Source organism: Varanus komodoensis, unplaced genomic scaffold, assembly GCF_004798865.1.
Source record: "Varanus komodoensis strain SLA01 unplaced genomic scaffold, ASM479886v1 scaffold37, whole genome shotgun sequence".
NCBI classification, from domain to species: domain Eukaryota; kingdom Metazoa; phylum Chordata; class Lepidosauria; order Squamata; family Varanidae; genus Varanus; species Varanus komodoensis.
The window spans coordinates 4,253,979-4,278,264 of record NW_025335889.1 but is presented as its reverse complement, the minus strand read 5'-3'; the positions used below and the strand labels follow the sequence as shown (position 1 = coordinate 4,278,264).

The window sequence follows — 24,286 nt, the reverse complement described above, 5'->3', positions numbered from 1 at the left end:
AGAGATCTCTTCAAGAAAATTGGAGATATGAAGGGAACGTTTCATATCTCCAATTTTCTTGAAGAGATCTCTGGTCCTCCCTATTCTATTGTTTTCTTCTATTTCTTTGCACTGTTCATTTAAGAAAGCATTCTTATCTCTTCTAGCTATTCTCTGGAATTCTGCATTCAATTGTTTGTATCTTTCTCTTTCTCCCTTGCCTTTTGCTTCCCTTCTTTCCTCAGCTATTTGTAAAGCTTCCTCAGACAGCCATTTTGCCGTCTTGCATTTCTTTTTCTTTGGGATGGTTTTAGTTGCTGCCTCTTGTACAATGTTGCGAACCTCTGTCCATAGTTCTTCAGGCACTCTGTCTATCAGATCTAATTCCTTAAATCTATTCGTAGCAGCTAATACAGTAATTAGTATGAAACAGACTTGTTTAAAACAGCATAACTTTTAAAATCACCAGACATGGATACCCCTATCAAATCATTAGATAACGTTTAAATGCCTTGACACAGAGGGCTGTTTCAACATGGTGCTTAAAGGATGACAAAATCAGCACCAGGTAGGACTGAGAGGGAAGATCATTCCACAATTGGGGCCACCACTAAGCAAGCCGTCCCCCTTGTTGCTGCCCTCCGAGCCTTCCTTAAGCTGTGTCTTCCAACCTGCCACCCAAATACATTACCATTTTTCTCTCCCCGTCTCAAGGAATACGTTGATCAGATGCCATAAGCACCTATTCTAGCTGGAACTATTGATCTTATGTGGCTGCAGAATCAGTTAGGATACTGGGGCAATTTTCCTGAAGGGCAGCCATAATCTATTTGTCCTTTCCCCTTTTTCTGATGTCTTAGTACTTTTTAAAATTACTGTTGCATATCAGATTCAGCAGAATCTCAGATCAAGTTAGGCCATTTTTGAGAGGTTCAGAGGGTCTCCAAGGTGGAGTGGGATTCCCTTAAAAATGACCAGAACTGAACCCAGAGTGTTCCAAAGCTTTGTGTATTATTTGGAAGACTGCATAAGGAGAGCTTTGTGAATACCCAAGACTGACAGAAAAATGAACACGTGGGGCCCAGACCAAATCAAATCAGAGCTTTTCCTGGAAGCTAAAATGATGAGCCTGAGGCTGGCGTATGTCAGGCACATCAGGAGAAGGCAAGGCTGGTTGGAAATTGTGCTAGGAAAAGTAGAAGGCAGAAGAGGAAGACTAAATATGAGCTGGACTGAATCTATAAAATCACAGCCTTGGGTTTACAGGAGAAGAGCAGGGCTGTCAAGAACAAGACATCTTGGAGTTTAGTCATTTATAGGGTTGACATAAGTCAGTGATGACTTGACAGCACATAACAAACGCAAGGCAAACAGCTTATTTGGAGTGCAGGGATCACTCCTTTATCCTTTCTGAACATGGTAAATATCAAGGAGGGAGAAAAGTTAAATGGCTGGTAGGCCTACCTTCTAATCATCAGCAATGGTTTACCAGGGACTCTCCAATCACTACTTGCGGGGGGGGGGGGGGGTTCTTACAGAATTGCTGGGGCAGCTGTTTCTTTTGCTGACAGCAGTAACTGAGAGTATTCGAAGAGCTTTGTGTGACAGGAATTTATGGCTGACTTCTCCACTTATTCATTGTAGTTCCAACCAATTCTTATTCCAATTTCCCAGTCCTTTTCCTAACCCTTGTTTCTTTTCCATACATCCATTCACTCTGAACATTTTCTAGAAAAGATGTTTCATTTATTCTTGCTGCTTATTCATTTCTCTTATAACTAGTTACATGGGCACTTTTACTTTGTTTCCCAACCCAATACCTCCTCCAGCTGTTTGGACTTTGATTTTTGAATCAATATTTGATCTCTTCCCACCCTAAAAGTGACTCAGTGCACTTAGCAGAAAAACCCCTGGGCCTTTCTTTCTGTAATTTGGCAGGTTTCTTTCCAAGGGGCAGCATTAAAATTAGCTGCTGTTCATACAGCAAGGACCATCTAAGTGGTTTTTCTTTTAAACCATCCCTGATCTGTAGAAACCCCCTTTGCACAAAAATCCTACATGTATCTAACTGAAATGGGTAGAGTTGGCTCTGCAGATGAGGTAATTATGTTCACAAGCATCATCTAATTCTGTCAAGAAAATAATAGCTTTCCTTTTCTCAAAGATCCCAGCACCCAAACCACTTTCTACAATGTTTGCCAGCGTTGGAAGGGTCTACTGTGTTTGCAAATTTCATGGTAGTCAATAGGAGATATGGAGCTTTGGGCTCCCAAATCTAATTTCCCCTCAGGCCTGAATCAAAGCAGAGAGCCTCAAATTGGTCCAAGTTAAAACACAAGTAAAGCATGACAGCTTCTGACATGCACACACCTAGTAATTTATCTGGCAGTCACTTGGTGTTCTAGCAGTTTGCTTTTCAAAATTGTCTAGAATAAAGGGTTTTAGGTAGCTGTCTCTATGAGATGGGCTCCTTTTTCAGATGCTATGTCAGAAAACTTACATCTAGTATTGGTACCTCTCATAATGGCAAGTTGCATGCAACTGAGAGCAAGATTGGACTGTTATGAAATACCGTACATATGAAAGCATAGATAACAAACGTCTCACCATGATGTGACAAAGTTTAAAGCAAGCAAGTTCCATTTAGACACCTGGCTCACTACAAAGTAGACCTCATGCTATTTCATACTTACGAATTCACTGATAAAAAGGCATGTAGAAATCTACATGGCATACCTCACAAGGTTTTACCATGAGGGTAGCTTTGGAGTATCATGATGAGTTTGTGCCTTTTTACGGAAGGCTAAGAAACCAAAGGGCTGTTAAAATCCATTTGGTACAATGCTATATTTATAACTCAAGGGATTTAAACTCAGATTAAACTGATTATCAACATCCATTTCAATGAGGGTTCAGGCCTGGTTTTGGCACAAAACATCTTCAGTTGCCCTGTATGATGACATATGCTGGGAGCAAGACAGGGGAACCGTTACCCTGTTGATACTGCAGGACCTCTTGGCAGCTTTTGATACCATCACCCACAGTGTCCTTCTGGAGCGGCTGGCTGAGGTGAGAGTGGAGGGCACTGCACTGCAGTGTTTCTGCTCCCACTGGGGAGAGCTGCCTCCAGAAAGTGGTGCTTGTGGCATATTGTTCATTCGCGTGGATTCTCCAGGATGGAGTCCCTCAGGGGTCTGTTCTGTCCCCATGCTACTTAATATGCACATGAAACCACTGGGTGGGGTCATGCAGAGTTTGAACGCATTGCCATCAGTATGCTGATGACATTGGCAGATGAGCCTGAGGATGAGCTGCATTGGTGTCTGGCTATTTATTTATTTAGCATTTTGGCATGCCATCCCATTGCTTATAGCCTCGGGACGGCTCGCATAAACACACGATACAAATATAATCAATGGCTATGATAATAGACTGGATGAGGGCTAACAAATTGGAACTCCGTTGTCTCCATCTTGAGCCAAGATGGAGATGCTGTTGGTGGGCGATTCTCTTCACCAAATGGGGAGTGTTCAACCTGTTCTAGATAGGGTCACACTTCCCCTGAAGGAGCAGGTGTGTAGCTTGTGGGTGCTCACTTGTCACTTGAGGCTTAGTGGCATCAGCGGCTTGGAGTGCTTTCTACCAGTTTTGACTGGTGGCCCAGCAGCACTCCTGCCTGGACAGGGATAACCTAGGGGCCTAACAAAATTAGGTGCTTTTCTTTTATTCTTGGCCAGGTCTTTGTGTCTTTTAATGCTACTTTAAATTAATTCTTGTTAAATGTTTTGATCTACTTTATATTGTTTTATTTTGCTGTAAACCTTCAAAGAGGTATAGAAATGAAATTAATAGTGATACTATTTCAAACATTCAAAGCAGCTTATTATTTATGTATAGCAAAATGTCTGAATTACTGAGCAAAACAGAAGTGGCCAAGGAGCTAATATTTTGAATCTTGAAAAGCTTGCTCATTTTTCTTCTTTAATAAAGTGGTGTTGTCCAGTGATAAGGAAGTTGATTTGGCTTCAAATTCATGCCCCACCTGTGTGCAGTCATGAGCCAGTTAACTCTTTCCACTTTTCTTTTGAAATAGGGGAATGACCAACTCAAATGTTATGACTTTTTCCCATGGCATTCCATTAGAAACCTGCAAACATCTTATTTTCATAAACATTGGAAATATTTTAGAGCAAACCCTAAAGCAGCATACTACAGGACTTAAAACCATAGAAGAATTATTAAGGCGAATAATCTCCACCATGATATAGTGACTGGGTTCACATGACACATGGCAGGTTCTGGCTGGCCAATGGGGTTACCCCCTTGTTCGATGGCATACTCAGCCAGGTTCCAGTGAAAAAGTACCCATTACCCTGCCTTTTAAGGGGACTGAGTTTTATCAGCTAGTCATCAAAACTCCAAGGTGGGAATTGCATTTTCGTTTTCCTGAGCAGCTAGTGTCTTATGTGAAATGTCTATCAGGATGGTGATCTGGGGGGATGCAGATCTTCCCACAGAGGGGGTGCAAATCCCCCCAAAACCCCCTTTTCTAATTCAAAGATCCCTTGTACTTGGATTCTTTTGAGAAACTAAGCAAGGAGGGGCATTAGGAGCCTTCTGCAATGCCAGAGTTGGTACCTGTTGCCCCTTGGTGGCAGTACATCAGGGGATGGCTCCTGTCAAGATTTCAAATCCCCAGTTACACATCTGCTCTGAAAAGGTAGTAACACATAAAGTGCAATTTTGTACACTTAAATGATTTGGCAACCACAGGCAGCCCCTAAGGGGCCATTGGAGCATATGTCAAAAGGGGGATCACCAAAGCACACTTCTGTATTTTCCTGAACCTCTAGAAGCACGAGGGATTAGCTGGGTGGGAAAAGATGGGATACTTTGTGATCTCTGCAAAGAGTTAAAACCAAAAGCACAGCAAGCAGCAATGGCTCACATTCAGAACAGATAGAGGAAGAAAAATAACTGGTTTTCCCACCATATTCCCTGGGACACCAGCTGAACAAGCCAAGTGGGAGTGGGGCAACAACTCACAATAAGCCTGTTTATCTGGCTCACATTAGATTGTTATGTACACAACAATCTAACAACACCATGGCTTATTGCCAACAAAGACTAAGTCATCAAAAGAAGCACTTCCTCAGGTCCCCAGTAAGATACACATTTGCCTCGTCTTAGCCAAAGCGCACCTAAGAGTCTATCTTTCTCCAGCATCCAGAGGCTGCAGCACTACCCATGCAAAGCCTGTAAAACACAGCTATGTATTTTTTTTTTTGTGAAATTTGGCAAGCAGTTCTTTTGGATCCTCAGAAACTGCACTAGCTTTCTGGATCTCAGCATCATGCATGAAGAATTAAATACACGTTTCAACAAAACCCAAGGAACATTTTCCATTCTGACCAGGATCACTGGAAATGCTCCAGGTAAATATTCCTTCCCAGCAGTAACCTAATGGTCATACTTGAAGGAAGTCTGGGGATTTTGGGGGGGGGGGCAATGAACTTATTCAGCAGTAAGACTATTTGCTTTTTAATTTATTTCATAGGCCACACAACATAGAACCTTAGCTTTATACCATCTATTTATGCTATTAATTCCAGCGACATTTCCAAACAGAGTAGTAGTACAGTGTGTACTACTAGCCTACAAAGTATTTTCTCAACCCAGTAGTAGCACTTTGCTTACAAAGTAACAGCAAAAATTGAATTAACAGTCACACACAGATAAATATTGCCATCTTTTCTTCAGTGGAAACAAGCTTATAGACATAGCCTACAGTGGACAATTTCATCTATGACTATTCTAATAGCGTTAATACATGTGTAATAGCATGGTCATTCTGCCAGCATAGTATTCAGCTACTGCAGTAAGAAATGTAAAAAAAAAACAGACCACAAACTGATAAAATTCTTTATTGTCTTTGAATTGTTTTACACTTTCCTGATTGTGTAAGGTGAAACTAGAACTGTTTAAAAGACATACACAAATCTAGTACATCGATAACCAGGTATTTCTTTTTGCTATACTATTCTCACAACCACATGTGTGCTAGGCAATACAACCATCACAGAAGCAAACTTTAGGCAAAATACTGGTCAGTAGAAACAAAGCAAAAAGAGCTACCAGATATACAGACAGGCTCGGTCCCACATTCACTACTGCATTTATCAAGCGCCAAGTTTAACTGCACAATTTGTTCAGCTAGTAGAGGGGAATTTTGAAGTCAGTGCATGAATTTCTCTCTTTAGCAGACAGAAGAACAGACAAAAATGGATTCTATGAGCTAAGTGGAATGTTATAGGCAAAGGAACAATCTGATAAGACTGATAGAGTGAATATTCAAATCTTTCCACTGCATTATTCATGCAACTCCTATTGAAATCTAATCTTTGATAGGACATTTATAAACAGCTCAACATGTGGAGTATTAGTACCTCCAACTAACAAGTAATACACATGTTCATGATCTGTATTCCTAAGGCAGCTATGGGGAATCTTGAAGAGAAGCCCAATCTTGGTTATGACCAAGTGGCAGATACCGTGAGCACATAGTAGCACTGGAAACTCTTAAGTTTCTGTATTCCAGAATATTCAAGCGTCTCCTAGCACTACAGATTATCAAAGGAGCCCAGACTTTAAATCGAAGCAGGAGTGTATGGTGGAAGGAGGGGAAAGAAAATACAATCCTTATAAAGATGACCTCTGAGACTCAGAAGTACAGGCCTCCCCCTAAAGGGAAGATTAAGATTCTGACTTTTTAAAGTGTGTGTGTGTGTGGGGGGGGGGGAGTTCTATTTAGCATGACTATCCAGCAACTAATAAGGCCATAAAAAGTAGAAACATCCTGTTGAAATTTCATGTTAGTGCACTAAAAATTCACTACCAAGAATAGTCCATACTCTAAGTGATTAATTTATTGCTGCGGGAACAGGCTCAATGATGCCCATGGTAAGAGCACTGAACAATTTGTCCAGAGGTAAAGGCCCAGTTTTCTGCCACTGTTAAGAGTCTGGAAATTAGGCTGTCATTATCCCGTGCCTTAAACTGAAGTATCAGAAAAGGTTTACATTTACACAAACATTTGGCTGAAAAACTGTGTCCAGCATCATTTAAAAAAAAGAAACAAAAAATGTCAGAATGAATGTGCCTACTAAATTCACAGAAGTGAGCTACTGAACTGGAATGCCACACAATAGATTGTTTCCCTTCCATGTTGCAGTGTCACAATATAATCTTTATAATTTTCTGTACAACTTTACAGCAGAATTGTACTTCAACAATGTTTATACCAGATTATAATCCTTCCAAGGACTTACATGATTTGTGTCTACTCTTCTATCATTTAGAGTTTTGTAGAGTCAACTGCAATTGCAAAACCCATAATCACAGTGTTCAGTTAAAAAAAATATAAACACGGTAATCATAACTGCAAGTGTTCATAATAGGAAATTTTTAGAATGCCATTGCTCAACTGATTTCCATTTTACATACACAAAACACCAACCAATTGTTTTTACCCCACAGACAGTTTGCTACGTTGAGGTTGTGAAGTCGATGTACTATTCTTTTTGCTTGTCGCACAAAGGGATATAATGTGTAGGATACAGAGTGACATTGAGCATCTAGTGAAGCGTGACAGCCATTAGTTCTCGCCCTCCCCAGCTTCCCCTTCATCTCCCTGGTTTTCCGATGTCCATAGCTGTAAGAAAATACAAACATGTTTATGATGAAAACATGCAGTTAATTATATTGGTTGAGAAAAGGGAGGCAGGGCAATTTGTTTTAGTACAGCACTCTTTAGTACAGCAATATTATTTGATTTGAGTGGAAAAGATAATGAATGATGACCTAAAGAATGGAGATTAGATGAAGGCAAACAATGAGTACAGGCAGGACACAAAGGTTTGTTAGAAGACCAATAACGGCATTTGTCAAGTTCTCCACTACATAACTGCTTTACATGTGAGAGCTGTTATGAATTTGTATAGGACTCTGTTACACTCTCAAAATAGTTTGTAAGGGTGCGATTATTTATGATTTCTGGAATAAGGCTAAACACCTGTGTCTTCTCATTTACCACCTACCGGGTCACTGAGGCAATGGAATAATATTTTCCTGACGGTTTCACATGGCCCTATGGCCCAACTGCAGCCCACCAGAATAAAAACCTTCAGTGTGGCAGCCCCATTTATATGGAATTTCCTGCCTCTGGAGGTCAGGCAAGCATTGTGCTGTTTCCAGCATCTACTGAAGATAACTTAGTTATGGGAAGCTTCGCTTGCTGACCAGCCATAGTTTAATGTTATTCTGTTCTTAATATATTGTTTTTATTTTTATTCCCTTTTAGCATTTTACAGTTCACTGCTGTAGAACCTATCTAGATGTGGAACAGTATACAAATACTATGAATAAATAAGTAATTATTTAAAGAACACTCACTCCAAAGAATACTTACAGTAAGGTTATCTCTAAGTAGCTGCATAATCAGAGTACTATCTTTGTAAGATTCTTCATTCAATGTGTCCAGTTCAGCTATTGCTTCATCAAATGCCTAAAAATAAATTCAAATACTTAAATGTTTCATCTTTTGTATAACTGTATTTGGATTCCAAAACTTATGACCTACAGAGTGGGGAAAAATCAGCTTATAATAAAAAAATACTTATAAAAATGCATCTAGATTAGGATCATGATTTGTTTTTGCCATTGAAGTCATGTTTCTTTAGAATTCTATGTCTGTGCTGACAGGGGTTTTTCCTAGTTTTCAGTTGATGATTTTAGCTTAGAACCTTTCTTCGGAAAGGATACCTCTGAAGCCAGAGCCCTCAATCAGTATTCACTGAACCTGAATTGTCTACTTTTAAAAGCAGTATCTTTCCCAACTATTTAATGTATACTTCTCAACTTATTTCCCATTTTGATAAGATCAAGTCTGCTTACTGTCTTTGCCAGACTGCAGGCTTTCTCTGGTGAGTTCAGAATCTCATAATAGAACACAGAGAAGTTGAGTGCCAGGCCAAGTCGAATAGGATGTGTTGGCTGCATCTCTTTCTTGCTGATTTCAAATGCTTCTTGATAGGCCTGCTGAGAATTTGCTACTGTTGCTGCAATAAAAGATGGCAATAAGTTTATTTTAATAGCTTCTTGATGAAGTAAATTAAAATCAGAAGCATTTACAAAAGGTATTTCTTTGCTATAGAGTGGTGTAGTCCAGCTTGTAATTTGTTAGGAAAAGAAACCAAAGAATTACCAGACTGTTTCCCAAAATACTCAATATTTTGTCTTTTTTTTGTACCTGTTCCCAGCTCTAATCAACTGCAGCTTTGAGACCATTATGGCCAGTAAGACCATTATGCATCAAGATTTGATTGAACAGCATCACTGCCAGCTAACAAAACTCTGGGTTACAGGAATCCCTATTCAGGAAGGATCCTGATCTGAAGAAAGAATGGTGCCTGTGTCACAGTCTTTCAGACTGAAGGGACTCACAATACAGCACCATTGCCTAAATGTCAGATACCACACAAATAGCTGTCATGGGCTCTATGCACTTATAAAATAAAAAGTACCAAACAAGATCTGCTTAGAAATAAATGAAAAAAATCTTCAAAAGCTATCTCCTCTGTTTCAGCTCAGACTGAGTTTAAAGAATAAATTATTCACACAAATGTATTTCCTAGGATAACTGTGGATATGAGCCATTTGTACAACTGATGTAATACAAACTATCCAGAAGAATGATACAGTTTCAAACAATTATAACAGTAGCATGGTCTAAACAATTGTACACTAATATCACATTAACTTTAGCTGCAGAACATTCCCTTTTCATTATTTCTCCAGGGTATCTCAAAGGGCGACAGCTGTGAACTAAGTTGATCTCAACAGTTAAATATGGTACAAGTTAGAAGAGTTGAACTGAACGTTCATATCTAAGTTTTCATTGTGTCTATATTTGCTGTCCTTAAAAGCATATTGCAAAGTCTGCGGGGAGAGGGAGTAGGAAAATTTCCAGAAGAGGCTGCATTACAAAATTGCTGTGCCATTCTGCCTATGGAGTGGCTTCTGCTCTATCAAATGCCTCCACTAATAGAAGAGGCTATCTGTTCCAGAAAGTAGGAAACTCAACAGAAAAGTACAGAAGTTCATACAGGGGCTCCAAGTGGGCAGGGGTCACCAAAAATCCATCTTCCATTTAAGTGAAGTCTGCTGGATCTAAATCCTCTAAACAGAACTATACCACTGGGCTTCAACCCAGTAAACATGAGCTAAATGGTTAAAACATCACTAGCTTGTTACCATGTGCAGACATGTTCTTTTCACCAACAAATTAATATCACATTCAGGGCACATGAAAGATTCAAGGCACATGAAAGATCCAACTACTACAACTACAGACCATAAGTAGTTGTTATTCCATAGATCTATGACTTTACAGGGTCAAGATGTACAGACCAGGACTCCCAAGCAATGCATGCTTCCTGCTTTCCACATGTTTTGTAATAACTGAAGTAGAACTTTCACACCTCCTCTTGTGCTCAGATGCTCAAGCTTTCCCTGAATTGGGAGCTTATGCATCTGCATGAGGGGAGAGATGAATGTAGGAGGAAGTGAGTTGTTCCTTTTCCTCTCCTGTGTATTTTGAATATGTGAATTCACTGGAACAAAAAACATGAAATCTAGGAACAACTGTTTTCTAAGATGTCACATATAGGTCTTGTAAAATGTTATTTAAAAAGGCTCGTTATAAAGAATAAGTCAATCACCTACTTAGCTTGTTGTCTCCAGATGCTACCTCTGAAAGGTATCTGTAGTAATCTCCTTTCATTTTCAAATAGAAGACCTTGCTTTCTGGTTGTGTGGCATTAACAATAAGGTACTTATCCAGCAGTTCCTGAAATAGGTATCATCAAAAAATTATATACTACTTTCTGAATTCATCATGATGTATTTAAAATTACAAAAATATGTAATGGGAGTTCCCTACTGAGACCTGCAGCAGACAAAGCTTCAAGGGTTGTAAGAAGAATAGGGTTTCATTAAAACCGAGCTCATTCAATTTTAGACAGTAAAATAAAAATAAGTTGATTAGCTCTATGCAACAGGCACATGGACTTTTTATGGAATTGCAGAAACTGGGCTAAACTCCACCAAATGCCAGAATATATTTTAACCCATTTTCAATTTTCATTTAGTTCATGCCTAAACCAGTTCCTTCTCAGAAACCAGGTCTTATTAATTCCCAAAGACAATGGCAGTCAGCCAACTGTTTGCTGAAAATGTGAAGGATGTGATAAATATCTTCACCCAGAGATTAAGCTGGGCCCACATGGTAATAATGAGGTGACTGTGTTCACAGAAATGTCTGATAGGCATTTAAAGAATACAGACTCTAAAATAACATTTTTTAAACAGTACAGGGAAACATCTCAAGATCTCACACTCATGGAATTTCTCCCTTCAGACTATAGTCAGTGAGTATGCACCCCCTGTCCAATACATATGCAAGCCAGGACAACCTTCCAGTGACTACGATTTTCTCATTTATATATAGCTGTATAAGAAAGCCCACACTGAAGGAGGCAGCCAGGGAAACAATTTCCAGGGATACTCTACCTCCTATCTGCTGCTACTACGTAGCTTTATGGCAACCATAAAAAGTTGGAGACTACTGGCTCCCTCAAGCAGAGAACCACCAAGCTTGTCTAACTTTAGGGGGACTGGATACTGGTCACTACATAGTTACATTTCTTTAACTCACTAGCAAAATAATGTAAATAGAATGTTTCTGTTTGCTGCATATTAAGTGAATGCTTCCAATGGTCTCTTATGGAAATCTACAACAAGCACTCGTTTTTACATGTGGTTCATACAAATGTACACTAATATAATATCAACTTTCAAGGAAATTTAAAAAATCTCTCAACAATTATTATTCTTGCACAAATGCAAGCTAAAAACTTTGGCTGTTGAACCAAACTAGATCTATTAAGAAGGGATGAAAATTATATCCCTGCCTTTAGCTTCCAAGTTTCCTCAGATAGCGCTTCTAAGCAAGCACTGCTATACAAATTGTTAATACACTCTTACCAGAACATCATTGCAAATGTCTTGCAGTTCAGCTTCAATCTTCTCACGATATTCTCTTCCCATCTGCTGTTTCTTCTCATTCCGTTCTGTTTTCTGTTCAATGCTGGAAATGACACGCCAGGAAGAGCGACGAGCACCAACCACATTCTTGTAGGCAACAGAGAGTAGATTCCTTTCTTCGTTGGACAGCTCATGCCCCTGCTCAGTAACAGCTTTCATGGCAGCAGCCATATCATCGTAGCGCTCTGCTTGCTCAGCTAGTTTGGCCTTCTGCACCAGCTCACTTTTATCCATGGTTATTCCTAAAGGGGAAAAATAAATATGAGTATTTCCTGTTCCATTTCCTCCAAAGAGATTGAAACATGATTGGATAATAAGGATAATATTTGGGTAAACAATAAAGTTATTGGCTTTTCCTCCTACCTGCTTCAAAGAAGTGTTTGTTCATCAATAAGACTTCACAATTTTTGACTTTGCTACTAAGAAGTGATCGTATGTGGTTACTACTGACCCCTGCTCTCTCTGCTTACAAAATTAACAACATCCCTGGAATTGAACTGAAACCCTCTCAAAGATGTGCTAGGAATGGCAGATCCAAGCACCACAGCCCAAACAAAAGAGTTGCATTTAATACCACTCTGGGAAGGAAAACAGCCACACCTGAAAACCACATCAAGGGTAACAGGAAGACTGAGCTAAAATTTAATATTGGACATGTACTATCATCCTCTAGACCAGAGTAGTATTGAGGTAGAAAATGAATTCAGGAAACATCAAAACAAGGACATGTAGTAACACATGATTCAATTACTGAGGCTTTTGTAAAGGATGGGATAAAAATGCTCCAAATAAATAAATAAAATACTCCCACATTGACCAGATAAATGATGCTCCAGTCATGACAAAGAGGTTAAACAGCTGGTTACCAACTAGAGAGGAGAACCCTGTATTTAATCTTAAGTGATGTCTTCCAGGACCTACTGCAAGCTGGCTTGTTGAACCAGCTGGGACAGTGCTGCCAACACAATCATATTTGACATCAAAAGAGAAAACGTCTCTAAAATAAGGGAACTGGTAAAAAGGAAGCTGAATGGGGTGTGAGGATTGAGAGTGTTAAATATCTGCTTGGAAATTACTCAAAACCATAATAATAGAAACTCAGCTAGAATGTATATCATTGGTTTGGAAAGCAAGTACAAAGTACAAAAGATCTCAAGCATGATTAATGAGCTGTGTTGAAGAAGCTGTTAGAGAACAGAAGGGTTTCTTCAGAAAATGTTAGTCTTGCCCAAATGAAGAGATCAAAAAGAATAAACTTGCACAAAGTAAACAGAAGGCAATGAGATGCAAAACCATGGGTCCTCAAACTAAGGCCCGGGGGCCGGATCTGGCCAGCCATGCCCATTTGGATTCGCTGTGCCTGGGCTCATGCATGCGCCTGCCACCGCCCACCTCACCCTGCATGCAGGGAAGCAGCGGTTTGCTTGCTCAGAGAAAACAATCTCCAAGCGAGCAAGCCATTGCCTCATGTGCCTGCCTCCCCCCCTCCCCGGCACTGCATGCGCCTGTCCGCACCTCGTCCCCCCACCCCCACTTCAGCGCCTGCATGCACTGCCCCCGCCCCCTCACCAGCCTGCATGCACCGCTGGCACCACCTTTCTGGCCCGCCCCCAGCACCGGCACCTTTCAACTGGCCCCCTGCTGAAAAAGTTTGAGGACCCCTGTTCTATACTATGTAACATATTGCTATCAAGGCCAACAATAAAACGTTCTTTAACCCTATTAAAAGCAAGAAACAAGCTAAGATGGCAGTTGAACTATTGGGTTCACAATGGAGTTAAAGTAGTGGTAAAGGATGAGGAGATTGAAAGAAGGTGAAAGAATTATGTTAATCTGTCTTCATTGCTTATAAGTGAAGGGTACACACTTGTGTCTCAAGTTTTGTTTTCAGGAAGGCAACTAGAGCAACTGAGACAAATAGTTATGATAAAAGATTGCTTATGACCTTATTGACAAAGTAAAATCCTATAAATCACTGGGCCCAGATGGTAGCTATCACAGGATTCTTAAATACCTCAAATATGAAATGGCATTACCCCTAAAATCAGCCTCTGTATCAGCAAAGCTGCTGAACACCCAAGATAACACCAACAAGTTGGATTGATTTAAAAATGGTTCTGTAAGGAACCAGATATAATTACAGGCTAGTTGGCCTAACATTGGTTCCAAATAAATTGGTAGAAAGCATTATTAAGCATGTAACTAGCAAGCACATACAATGACAAGTCCTGATGAAAATAGTTCACATCTGGGCATTTGTTCAATTTTAATATTTAACTGATTTAATTATCTTTTTAACTTTTGTATATTTTTACATTTTAATTTTTATGAGTTTTAATGTGAGCCACCCTGAAATCACTGGGAATAGGTGGGATATTAATATAATAATAAATAACAATAGCATGGCTACCACAAAAGGAAACCCTTCTCACCAGACTTTTGGAGTTATTTATGTGTGTTAATAAATATATGCACATGGATCATTCCATAGATACTTTTTACTTGGGCTTACAAAAGGATTTTGATGTAGTTCATCACCAAAGACACCTAAGCAAACTTAGCAGTCATGGAATAGGAGGGTAGGGCCTCTAATAGATCAATAATGGGTTAAAGAACAGAAAGTAAAGAGTAGGAATAAATGGTAAGTTCTCCCAACAAAGGGATGTAAACAGTGGGGTCCCACAAGGATCAATATTGGGACTAATACTTTCAACTTCTTCATAAATGATCTGGGATTATAAGTGGCCAAGTATGCAGATGATACCAAATTATCATAAAGAATCTCTACAAATCAGGAGAATGAGCATCAGAATGGCAATATGACCCAATGTAAGCAAGTATAAAATGATGCACACTAGGGTAAAAGGTCCCAACATCAGAAGTTTCAAGGTTCATTCCCTGACATCTCAGGGTTGGAAAAACTTGCACAAGAAGCCATGGAGAGTTGCTATCAATCCACATCAACAGCACTGGGTTAGATGGACCAATGGTGTAACTTGGTATAATGCTGTTTCCTACATTCCTATGCCTATGTACAATTTCAGGTATATGTTGAAAGAATCTGAGCTAGTGGTGACTAACCAAGAAAGAATTTTTGGGGTTGTGGACAGCTGGATGAAAATGTCAACCCATTTTGCAGTTGCTGTGAGAAAGGGAAATTCACTGTTAGGCCTAATTACTTAAGAAATAAAAATTAAAACCACCAGTATCATACTCCCCTTATACAAATCTATGATGAAGCTACACTTGGAATACTAATACTGCCCATTTGTTGAGGCCTTTAAAGACCTCCTTCATCATTCAGAGGCTTGAAGCAATTAGCCAGGTGCCTTCCTTTTGCTCTTGCTCAGGTCTTTTTAATTGTCTTTTAATGTTCTTCTATGTTCTTCCAAATTAATTTTTAATTCTTATGTTTTATCTATTGTATTTTATTATTTTTATACTTTGTGGTAAACTGCCCAGAGAGTTTCAACTCTGAGAAGTATAGTAATGAAATAAATAAAAGTTATTTTAGTTTTGGGAAAGAAAAAAGAATTGGGTGAGTAAAACAATTAACTGGATAAAGCAATTATGCTATGAATAAATCTTACAACATCTGGGACTGTTGAACTTAGAAAAGAGTTAGCAAGGGGAAATATGATAAAGATACACAAAATTATACATGGGTGTGAAAAATGGATAAAGAAATATTTTTCTCTGTCATAATACTAGAATCTGGGTCATTCTATGAAGCTGGTTGGTGAGAGATTCAGGACAGATAAAAGGATGTACTTCTTCACACAGCACATAAATACTGGTATTCAGCACTACAAGATGGAGTGATGGCAGTCAATTTGGAATGTTTTAAGAGAGAATTGAACAAATTCATGGAGGAGAAAGCTATCAATGGCTACTAGTACTGATCATAACAGAAAGTATACTGGTAGCTGGTTGCCCACTGTGGGAAGAGAATATTGGACTAGATGGAACTTTGATCTGATACACCATGGTTCTTTGTACTTACAATGTTGGCTTCAATACAAGCTACCTACCAAGTAACTTTTAAGTTTTGCTAGAAAAATGATTAACTATAGACTTTCTTGAGCCAGCCACCACCAATATTTATACTGTCGACAAATATGTGTCACTGACAATCTAACTTATTGCTACACAGCTGAACTTTGCTCCCATGTTACATGCAAAGTGAGAGAACTGTTCCAGCTTCTGAGCCATAGCAACTTTCTAAGCAGTAGAAAACCAACATTAAACATTTTATAACAGCAGTTATGGAGGACATAATTTTTTCTAGTGCTTAATTGTTCCATGGAACTTTTCTGTTTTCTAAGTTCATAAATAATGGTCAATTGATATCAATTGCAAATACAGTATTAGGAAAGCTTAGAGATTTCAGTTATAATAAATGGGTTTCAGAGCATTAGCCCAAGCAAGTAATTAGAAAACACATACATGTTTCAGCAAGAAATACACCCAATATGCAGCGAGTGAAACCAAAAGTATCCAAAAATTTTAGTGGAAAAGAACTGAAATATCACTCACAATTGTTTGGGTTGCAAAAATTCAACAATGCAGCCTATCCCAACTTGAGGTCCTATGAATCTATTGAACTACAACTCTCATGACTATCAGCAAGCAAAAAAGCTGGGGAGCACCAGGTTGAGGAAGGTTCCATTAGAACACAATTCTACACATGCTTAGACAGAAATAAGTAATTCAAAAATCCTAAAAACCTAGTGGGGTGGTAACAGTGTTGGATCAGGGACCTGGAAACTCAGTCACCAGTCACAATGCTCACTAGGTGACTTTAGACCAGTCACTCACTCACTCTCAACCTAACCTATCTCTTAGTGTTGTTGTGGTGAGAAAAATGGTCTACGTAAGTTGACTAAGGTTCCTTGCAAGATGAAAAAGGTAGCATATAAATTCAGTGTGCTACCACTAACAGGAATTCCCGGTATTCCCTAGCTGGGAGATGCTGGGGATTGTAGGATTTTATCCTTTGTATTATCAACAGTTTTCAGTACTGTAACTTAAATAATGTAAGGGAAGTGCCAGCTCTTAAAAAATGTACACTGTTGCAATAAAACAAACCTAATATGTTTAAATCGCATTATGTGTGCTTTAATTTTTTCTCTCAGCTATTCCAGATTAAATTGTACTGAAACAAAAAATTAACACAGGGTACTTTTTTAGTGGTGTTTACTAAAAACAAGTTTTAAAAACATACTAATTTAGATCACCCTCAAGGGCACCAGAAAATTTTCTGAGTCAAACTAAAATGTTCTGATGCAAATTTCAAGAAAACCCAAATCACTAGCAGTCAATATACAAGATCATGGAAAACTTGGAAAGGTGACAACAGGATAAGTACACCAACATACTGACTCTGCTTATGAAAACTACTGTGGCTGTTTTCAGGAAATATAAGTAGCTCTCAGACCTTGACACTTGACCTAATCATGTAGCACCTGAAAGAGCTACACATTAGGAGTCTACAAATACACCTGCCAATTCAGCAGTGACAACCAGAAATGCAATTCTGGAGGCCATAAGGAAAAGTCTCCACTGCACTGCTGCAAAACTAACAGGTTTTTAGGAATCTGCCAATTAACACATGGAACCATAGTGTGTCTGTTTCAAAATGGCAAAGATGCAGCATCAGTGTCATTGATTCTAGAGAAAGCGTTGCCGCCACCCCCGCCTCCCATGCACAGAGCCTACCACCTGTAGCCGGTAGCGGGTACACGAGCAAGGCATTCTATTTCTGTGCAGCAGGAATCAAGCAACTTAAGCCTTTCTGGCTACTGGAAACAATAGAATCAGATCCCTGCTGTGTGCATATACATTGAGGGAATCATAAACAGTCCCTGTAATTCAAAGGCAATTAAAAATTAAAAATATGTTGGTATTGTTCAAGCTACTCAGTATCTAGAATGCCTGTTTATCTTATTCTGGGATAGTCAACCCATGGCTGCTTCTGTTCCTTTTTAATTTATATATTCAAGGAATAAATTCAGAAGCAACAAGACAGATGATCCATGAAGGTATAATAGGAAATGTTAACACAAATTTTAAAATAGTTTCATTTTTCTTAGCTACCTTGAATGCAAAAAAGGGAAAGCAGGGCATACGTGTTTTAAGTAAGTATCAAAAGAATAGAGTATTACCAGTGGGTTGTCTTCTTGACTAGGTAGAACTCAACAGTTTCTGGGAAAAGCAAAATAAAATGTGAATGTACCCAGAGAATGAGCAAGGGCACTGCTGAAGCATAACAAATTCCTTGTTTGTGTAAACAGAAGTTGCTACTGCAAATAATGGTATCTGAGTTATAGGAGCAAGGCCGGATAAAATGTAGTTCTCTCCTCATTATATTCTTTCAGTTCGCAGTAAATTAACAGCCCCCTCCCAAAGAACTCCACATTTAAAGCAGCAACCTGTTTAAAATCCAAAAATTAACACAAGTGCTATAGTAAACTATAGCCACTTCAGTTTCAGCAGTGGTTTGTGTCATAACAGTTACAAAAGTATCTGCATATGAGGCAAATGATACTGAACTAAATAGAAGTAAATCACATTGATATTTTTGGGCACATCTGTATTAAAATAAAGCACAAAGAATTGTTTGCCTACTTGCTCTCTTCTCCTTACCAACCCAAAAATGACCCCTACACTGAATGTCAAGAACTCACTGACACTTCCAGGCAGGCAAAAGGGCTATTTTCCAGCACCAGAGCAAAGCAATAACAAGAAGTTTGCCCTGGGGAGCTCAAAGCTGGATCCTCTATTTTTTTTGCTCTTGTATCAAATTTGGCAATTTCCTTTGCAGTCAACAGTGTTCGACAATGTTCACACACTGTCACTGCAGAGTTTTACCCTTGTTAATCTATGAGCGCAATATTACCCAGGAATGAGTACCCTTGAATTGGATGGCACTTTTCAGTAAACATGTAGAGAAGTGTATTCTATGTGTGTGCTGCCAACACTATATTTGATCCAAATGATTATCCAACCTTACAAATTTCAGTGAGCAGTTCCCATGTTGTGTTCATCATAAGGTTCCTTTCCCATTCTGAATACTGATTTTGCAACTTTATAACCAACTCTATTTTATCTATATGCCTATACATTATGATTTTTTAGCTGGAAGCAATAACTCTCTCTTCCTGGGGATAATCAATTAAGGGGGATTTTTACCAGAACAGTAACACAGAAGTTATCCCCACCCCTTGCACCATAATTTCAACCTCACTCTAACAGGCATATATTTTCATTACATAACAGGTGTCAAGGGAAAGACTAACATCTCAATGGGCAGTTTGAGAAAATTGCTTCTATTTACTAGAATCAAAACAGAAAAATGAATAGCTTCAGAAGAACACCCAATTGCTACCATTTATTAATGAACACTCAGGAAACCAGAAGCTTTATGAAAGAAAGGGAGATGCGTCTTTATAATTCAATCACAGATATGCTGACGCAAGAGCAACTACAGTATTGACAGATATTGTGGATTATGTGAATGCTCTCCCAGCAGGCAGCACAGCTGGCAGTTACTTTTCAGAGGGCATAAGAACAGTTTGTCCCTGAAGACCCTTCCAATAGCATAGCTGTAACTTGATTTCCGTTTTTGCAATAACAGGTTTCTCACACTTAACTACTACATATCCTTTTATGATACCCATAGCCATATAAGCACTACTCCCTATCATTAAAGGGATTACACAAAAGATCTCATAAAATGGAGCCTACCTAACAAAAACTCATGCCACAATAAATCTGTTAGACTACTATTACTTATACTGGCATCAGTCATCTCCTTTCCATCAAAACCACCCTAACGAATATTCACTCATACAGCGACACTCTAACAAAGGTGTCTCCAATGTAGCACTTCTGAATACCATTAGTGGTATCTGTGAAGAGGTTCCCAACATGGTGCCCATAGGATCCCAGAATTTTAAAAAATAAATTAAGGAAGCAACTGATAGACACTGCCAAAACCTATGTTTAAGACAGCTGTATTGCACCACCAAGAATTAGATTATTTAGCTAATCACTTATAATGCTATGATGTTCCAACAATGTGCCCATGGGTCCAAAAGGTAGGGGACCCTTGATGCAAGGCATAACCCCAAGGGACTTTCACAGCAAGTCAGTGATCCAAGGACAAAGGCATCAAAGATGAATTGGCTTTTAATGAAGAAGTTAGAAGTTTTTACAGACATTCCTTTCAAATTGTGGCGAAAGCTTTTGAAGAGGGAGCATGGAACACCTACAATGGAGTGCAAAGTTCCATGGAGGTACAGGATCCTGAAGGTGGAACCTTCCTCCCCTCTCAGTAGGCAAGATATGAGGATAAAGGACTGAATGCCCCTTAAAACTGATTCCTCACTGTTTCACACTGGATTTGTGAGAGTGAGTGTTGTCCACTTCCTGTTTTATCCCAGCCTGATTTGGAAAAGTGGATTTGCTGAAAAGATTTATGTGTTTAGTAGTTAGATTTTTATTGCCCTTTCTAATGTGACTCTTGGATTAGCAACCCAAATCATCAGAAAGATTCACACCTGATGCCAGGATATTTGCCCTGAAATGAATCAGTAATGACTGAGTCAGTGTGGCAATTAGGGTGTTCAACTGGGGATTCTGGCAATGTGGGGTCTAGTCTCCATTCAGCCATGGAACTCACTGGTGACTTTGCGCTAGTGTGGACTCTCAGTCTAACCTACCTCACAGGACTGTTCTAAAGGGGGGGGGGGGAGAGAAGACCCTTGTCAACTACCTTGAGCAAGAGAAAGTAATGTGGAATATGAATGTAATGCAGTAAATGATTATGTCGGTTCAGGCAGGTTCAAATCTAAAAATACTGTCATGTAAACCTAAATATTGTCATGTGAATCTTAGGAAAAAAGTATGAAAAATCCTGCCCAAATTTAATCTGCTCATTACTCATTCAATTCAAAGTATGCTGCTCATTTTCTGCATAAATTTTATATTGGTATCATAGTACCATTTCAACTATGCACTTTTCTAATTTTGTTTAGTTATGATTTTTAACTAGCTCTGAATTAAAAAGCCCATTTCCTAACACAGTTTGCATTAGTCTATGAGCAGTTACCACTAAGAATAACTGTCTATGATCAGCCCTAGAGTTAGCCTGCCATTTGGCTTCTGGAGTATTCTTTACAACTCATCTAAATCTTACAATTAACACAAAAGTCCTAGCTTCAATATAATCTACTCATGTCTTCAAAAATGAAACAGCCAGGGCTGTATCTAATGTTAAGTCTTACTCAGAGCAGACCCACTGAAGTGAAAGAAATTAAAAACAGATTAACGATGGCTACAACTTCATAGATTGAACCGGGGGGGGGGGCGCGGCGGGATCCAGTTTTAGCATCCAGAAACTGTGTGCACTGGAAGGGTGATCGACTAAAGTAATTAAAGAAGGTGGAATAATCAAGGCTGAAATCCTAAGTGTATGCATGCTGATTAAGGTCCATAGGTATGTTTTTTATATTTGCTTCCTGCATAAAGGGAACAGGCTGTTATGACTGGTTTTCCCTTGTCTTTCCAGGAGGGCAAGGCGTCACGGGGCGTATCGGGTGGGAAGCGCTGAAATAGGTGCCAGGCCGTCCACCGCAAAAGCAAACTGGAACGCCGCAGGAACCAAAGGGCCTTCTGCCAGAAGCGTGGCTAAAAAAGCGCAGCCCCATCTCCGGTTTGTTCTGCACAGGTGAACACGCCCTGCCCCGGGCGAAAGGAGGAAAGAAGGTGGTGACTCAGGCAGGGCGGGGCCGCTTGCCGAGTGACGCCGCCAGCTGAGACCTGGGGCGGAAAACGGGACAAGGGCGAGAGTAACAGAGCGCACAGAGGAGCGAGAAGCAGCCAAGCATCCCTTTAAAAAGACGGGACCGCCCGCACCCCTTACTTTCAGGGCGTCGGCAGGGGACTCTCAGGGTGGTTAGGCGTCGGCGGCTTTGGGGCCTTCTCCGGGCCTCCCCCGAGACCGCCTATCAGGAAGGACTGATCCATCCCGAGACGGCAGCGCTCTCGCCTCCGAAAGCCCTCGGGAAGGAAGGGACCCAGGCGGAAAAGGCCGCGGCTCTTCTCTTTCCGCCTCCCCACCGTGACGTGGGGGAAGGGCAAGGGAGCTGCACACCGAGCCGCAGCCGTTGCACTGATGAGGGCTGCAGGCGGGCGGAGAGGAAGGAAGGAGGATTTTGGCGGGAAACCGCTCACCTGACGCCGGTAGGAATAAAGCAAGGGAAGGTGGCTCAGGCCTCGAAGAGTCGTTCACGGACGGAACAAGCGTCTGAGCGCGCGGCAGCCCGCTTCGCGATTACCACACATACACACCCTGCGGCTCCTGCAGCCACTTCCGGTCTCGGTGACACGCCCTTTCCGGGAGGGACCCGCCTCTCCTCCTCCCCCGCCCCTTTGCTCCCCCGCTTCCCTCATTGGACTAACGGGGCCGCGGAGAGGAGTGGGCGGCTGCAGGCTGGGAGGATGCCGCTCGGTAGCCATGGTAACAGCGCATGGTGGTCTCGTCCGCTTTGGGGGTGCCACTTGCAAGGGAAGATAACATGGGGCTGGCTCTTCCTCTTCTGTTCTCCCATCCGCGCCACCCCGCCAGTTCGCGCCTCCCCTGCACCACACACTCTCCGTTCATTTGGCACAAGCTTTCCCTCCGTTTCGCCCAGCCCCGTCTTCATGATGCCATCTTGTCAGCCTTGTGAGGGGTGTTTGTGGGAGGAAAACAGGCCCAGCCTGGCTCCCATATATGGGAACTAAAGAAGGGACTGTATTCTCTTTCTTAGCCTTTCAGGCTGAATGGTAGCTTCCGCCTTGGCGTATGGCAGGCATGTGCAAAGGAGTGGGGCAAGTTCCTGCAGCAGTCTATAGCAGGGTAGACAACATGCTGCTCTCCAGAGTGTTGGAACTACAACTCCCATAATGCCTGACTGCTGCCCATGAAGGCTGGAATTTGTACTTCAAAAACCTGGCAACATCTGGTTGCCTGCACTTGGTCTCCGGAGCCCACCTCCATTTTCAAGGGAGAGGTCATCAGAACCATGCTGGTTCAGTTCAGGGGTTCTTCTAGTCTAGCACTCTGTTGTCAGCCGGCAGCTTAATTCTAACCACCTCTGTCATGTCTTGCCTTACTCATCCTTTTCTTAGCTAGGTAATCTCCTCTATGAGTAAGAATCATGCAATAGCAGAATTGGAAGGGGCCATCAGGTGTAATCCCTGCTCAGTGCAGGACCGCAAGTTAAACCGTCCCTCCAGCTGCATCTTGAATCCCTCTAGTGTAGGAAAACCCACAGCCTCCCTGGGTAATTGGTTCCACTGCCGTGCTGCTCTAACAGAAAGTCCTTCCAGATGTTTAGCCAGAACTTGACTTCCTGTAACTTGAACTGATTGTTGTATGTTCTGGCATTCTGGGAAGAGATCCCAAGACACTGAGAAGAGATTCTGACCTTCCTCTGTGTGACAACCTTTCATGTACTTGAAGAATGCTATCATATCTTCCGTCAGTCTTCTCAAGGCTAAACTGACCACATGGAACACACAGATAAGAAGATATGTGTCAGCGGGCTTTATGGGCCTTGGCAAGCCTTCAGTTACAGCTCTAATCTGTCTTTCAATGAGACAGCATACCTGGCAAGTCCGTGCATCTTCACAACATGTGTGTCCGTCCCAAGCAGCAGGGAGCCTCCCAGAACCAGCACTCTTCCTTTCTTGTAGGCTTCGGTATCATTGCCGCTGCTTGAACATCAGCCTCTTGCTGTATGTTGCACTTGATGATTGCAGGCTGCTTTCCAGTCTCATTGTCAAGTATCTGAAAGTGGTCCCATACTTCCACTGCTTGCATGGATGCAGAGCATCTTCTAGTTCTTCTGTACCTGTCACCCTTTTCCAGGAAGTTTATTCCTGATTTTTCCTTGTCCCAAAATTCTCCTCTTCTGCCTCAGCTCACTGTTGCTCTTTTAGCTTAACTGTTGTAGTTCTACTGCTCTGTCTAAAAACTCTTCCATTTCTCATCTCTTTTTCTTCTGGAACAGCTACAGGTTTGCATTTGTTGCATGTGTAGGCCATATTGACCTCAGGCAATTGAAAAAGACATAACACGTTTTTAAAAGGAGATGGG

At 40.7% G+C, this 24,286-nt stretch overlaps 1 protein-coding gene across 2 annotated transcripts; it reads right to left on the bottom strand.

Annotated features, from left to right (window-relative positions):
- Nucleotides 1–5,887: 5,887 nt before the first annotated feature.
- YWHAB (tyrosine 3-monooxygenase/tryptophan 5-monooxygenase activation protein beta) lies at nt 5,888–22,512 on the bottom strand. Of its 2 annotated transcripts, XM_044440306.1 has the most exons (7): nt 22,378–22,512; nt 18,306–18,345; nt 12,082–12,383; nt 10,762–10,885; nt 8,932–9,095; nt 8,447–8,542; nt 5,888–7,690 (listed from the first exon to the last, which is right to left on the bottom strand). In XM_044440306.1, exons 3-7 carry the CDS (start codon nt 12,373–12,375, stop codon nt 7,634–7,636), a joined length of 735 nt encoding a protein of 244 aa, XP_044296241.1. In that variant the 5' UTR covers nt 12,376–12,383; nt 18,306–18,345; nt 22,378–22,512; the 3' UTR covers nt 5,888–7,633. The 2 variants fall into 2 exon arrangements, with proteins under 2 accessions (XP_044296241.1, XP_044296242.1); XM_044440307.1 differs by lacking the exon at nt 18,306–18,345.
- Nucleotides 22,513–24,286: the final 1,774 nt, after the last annotated feature.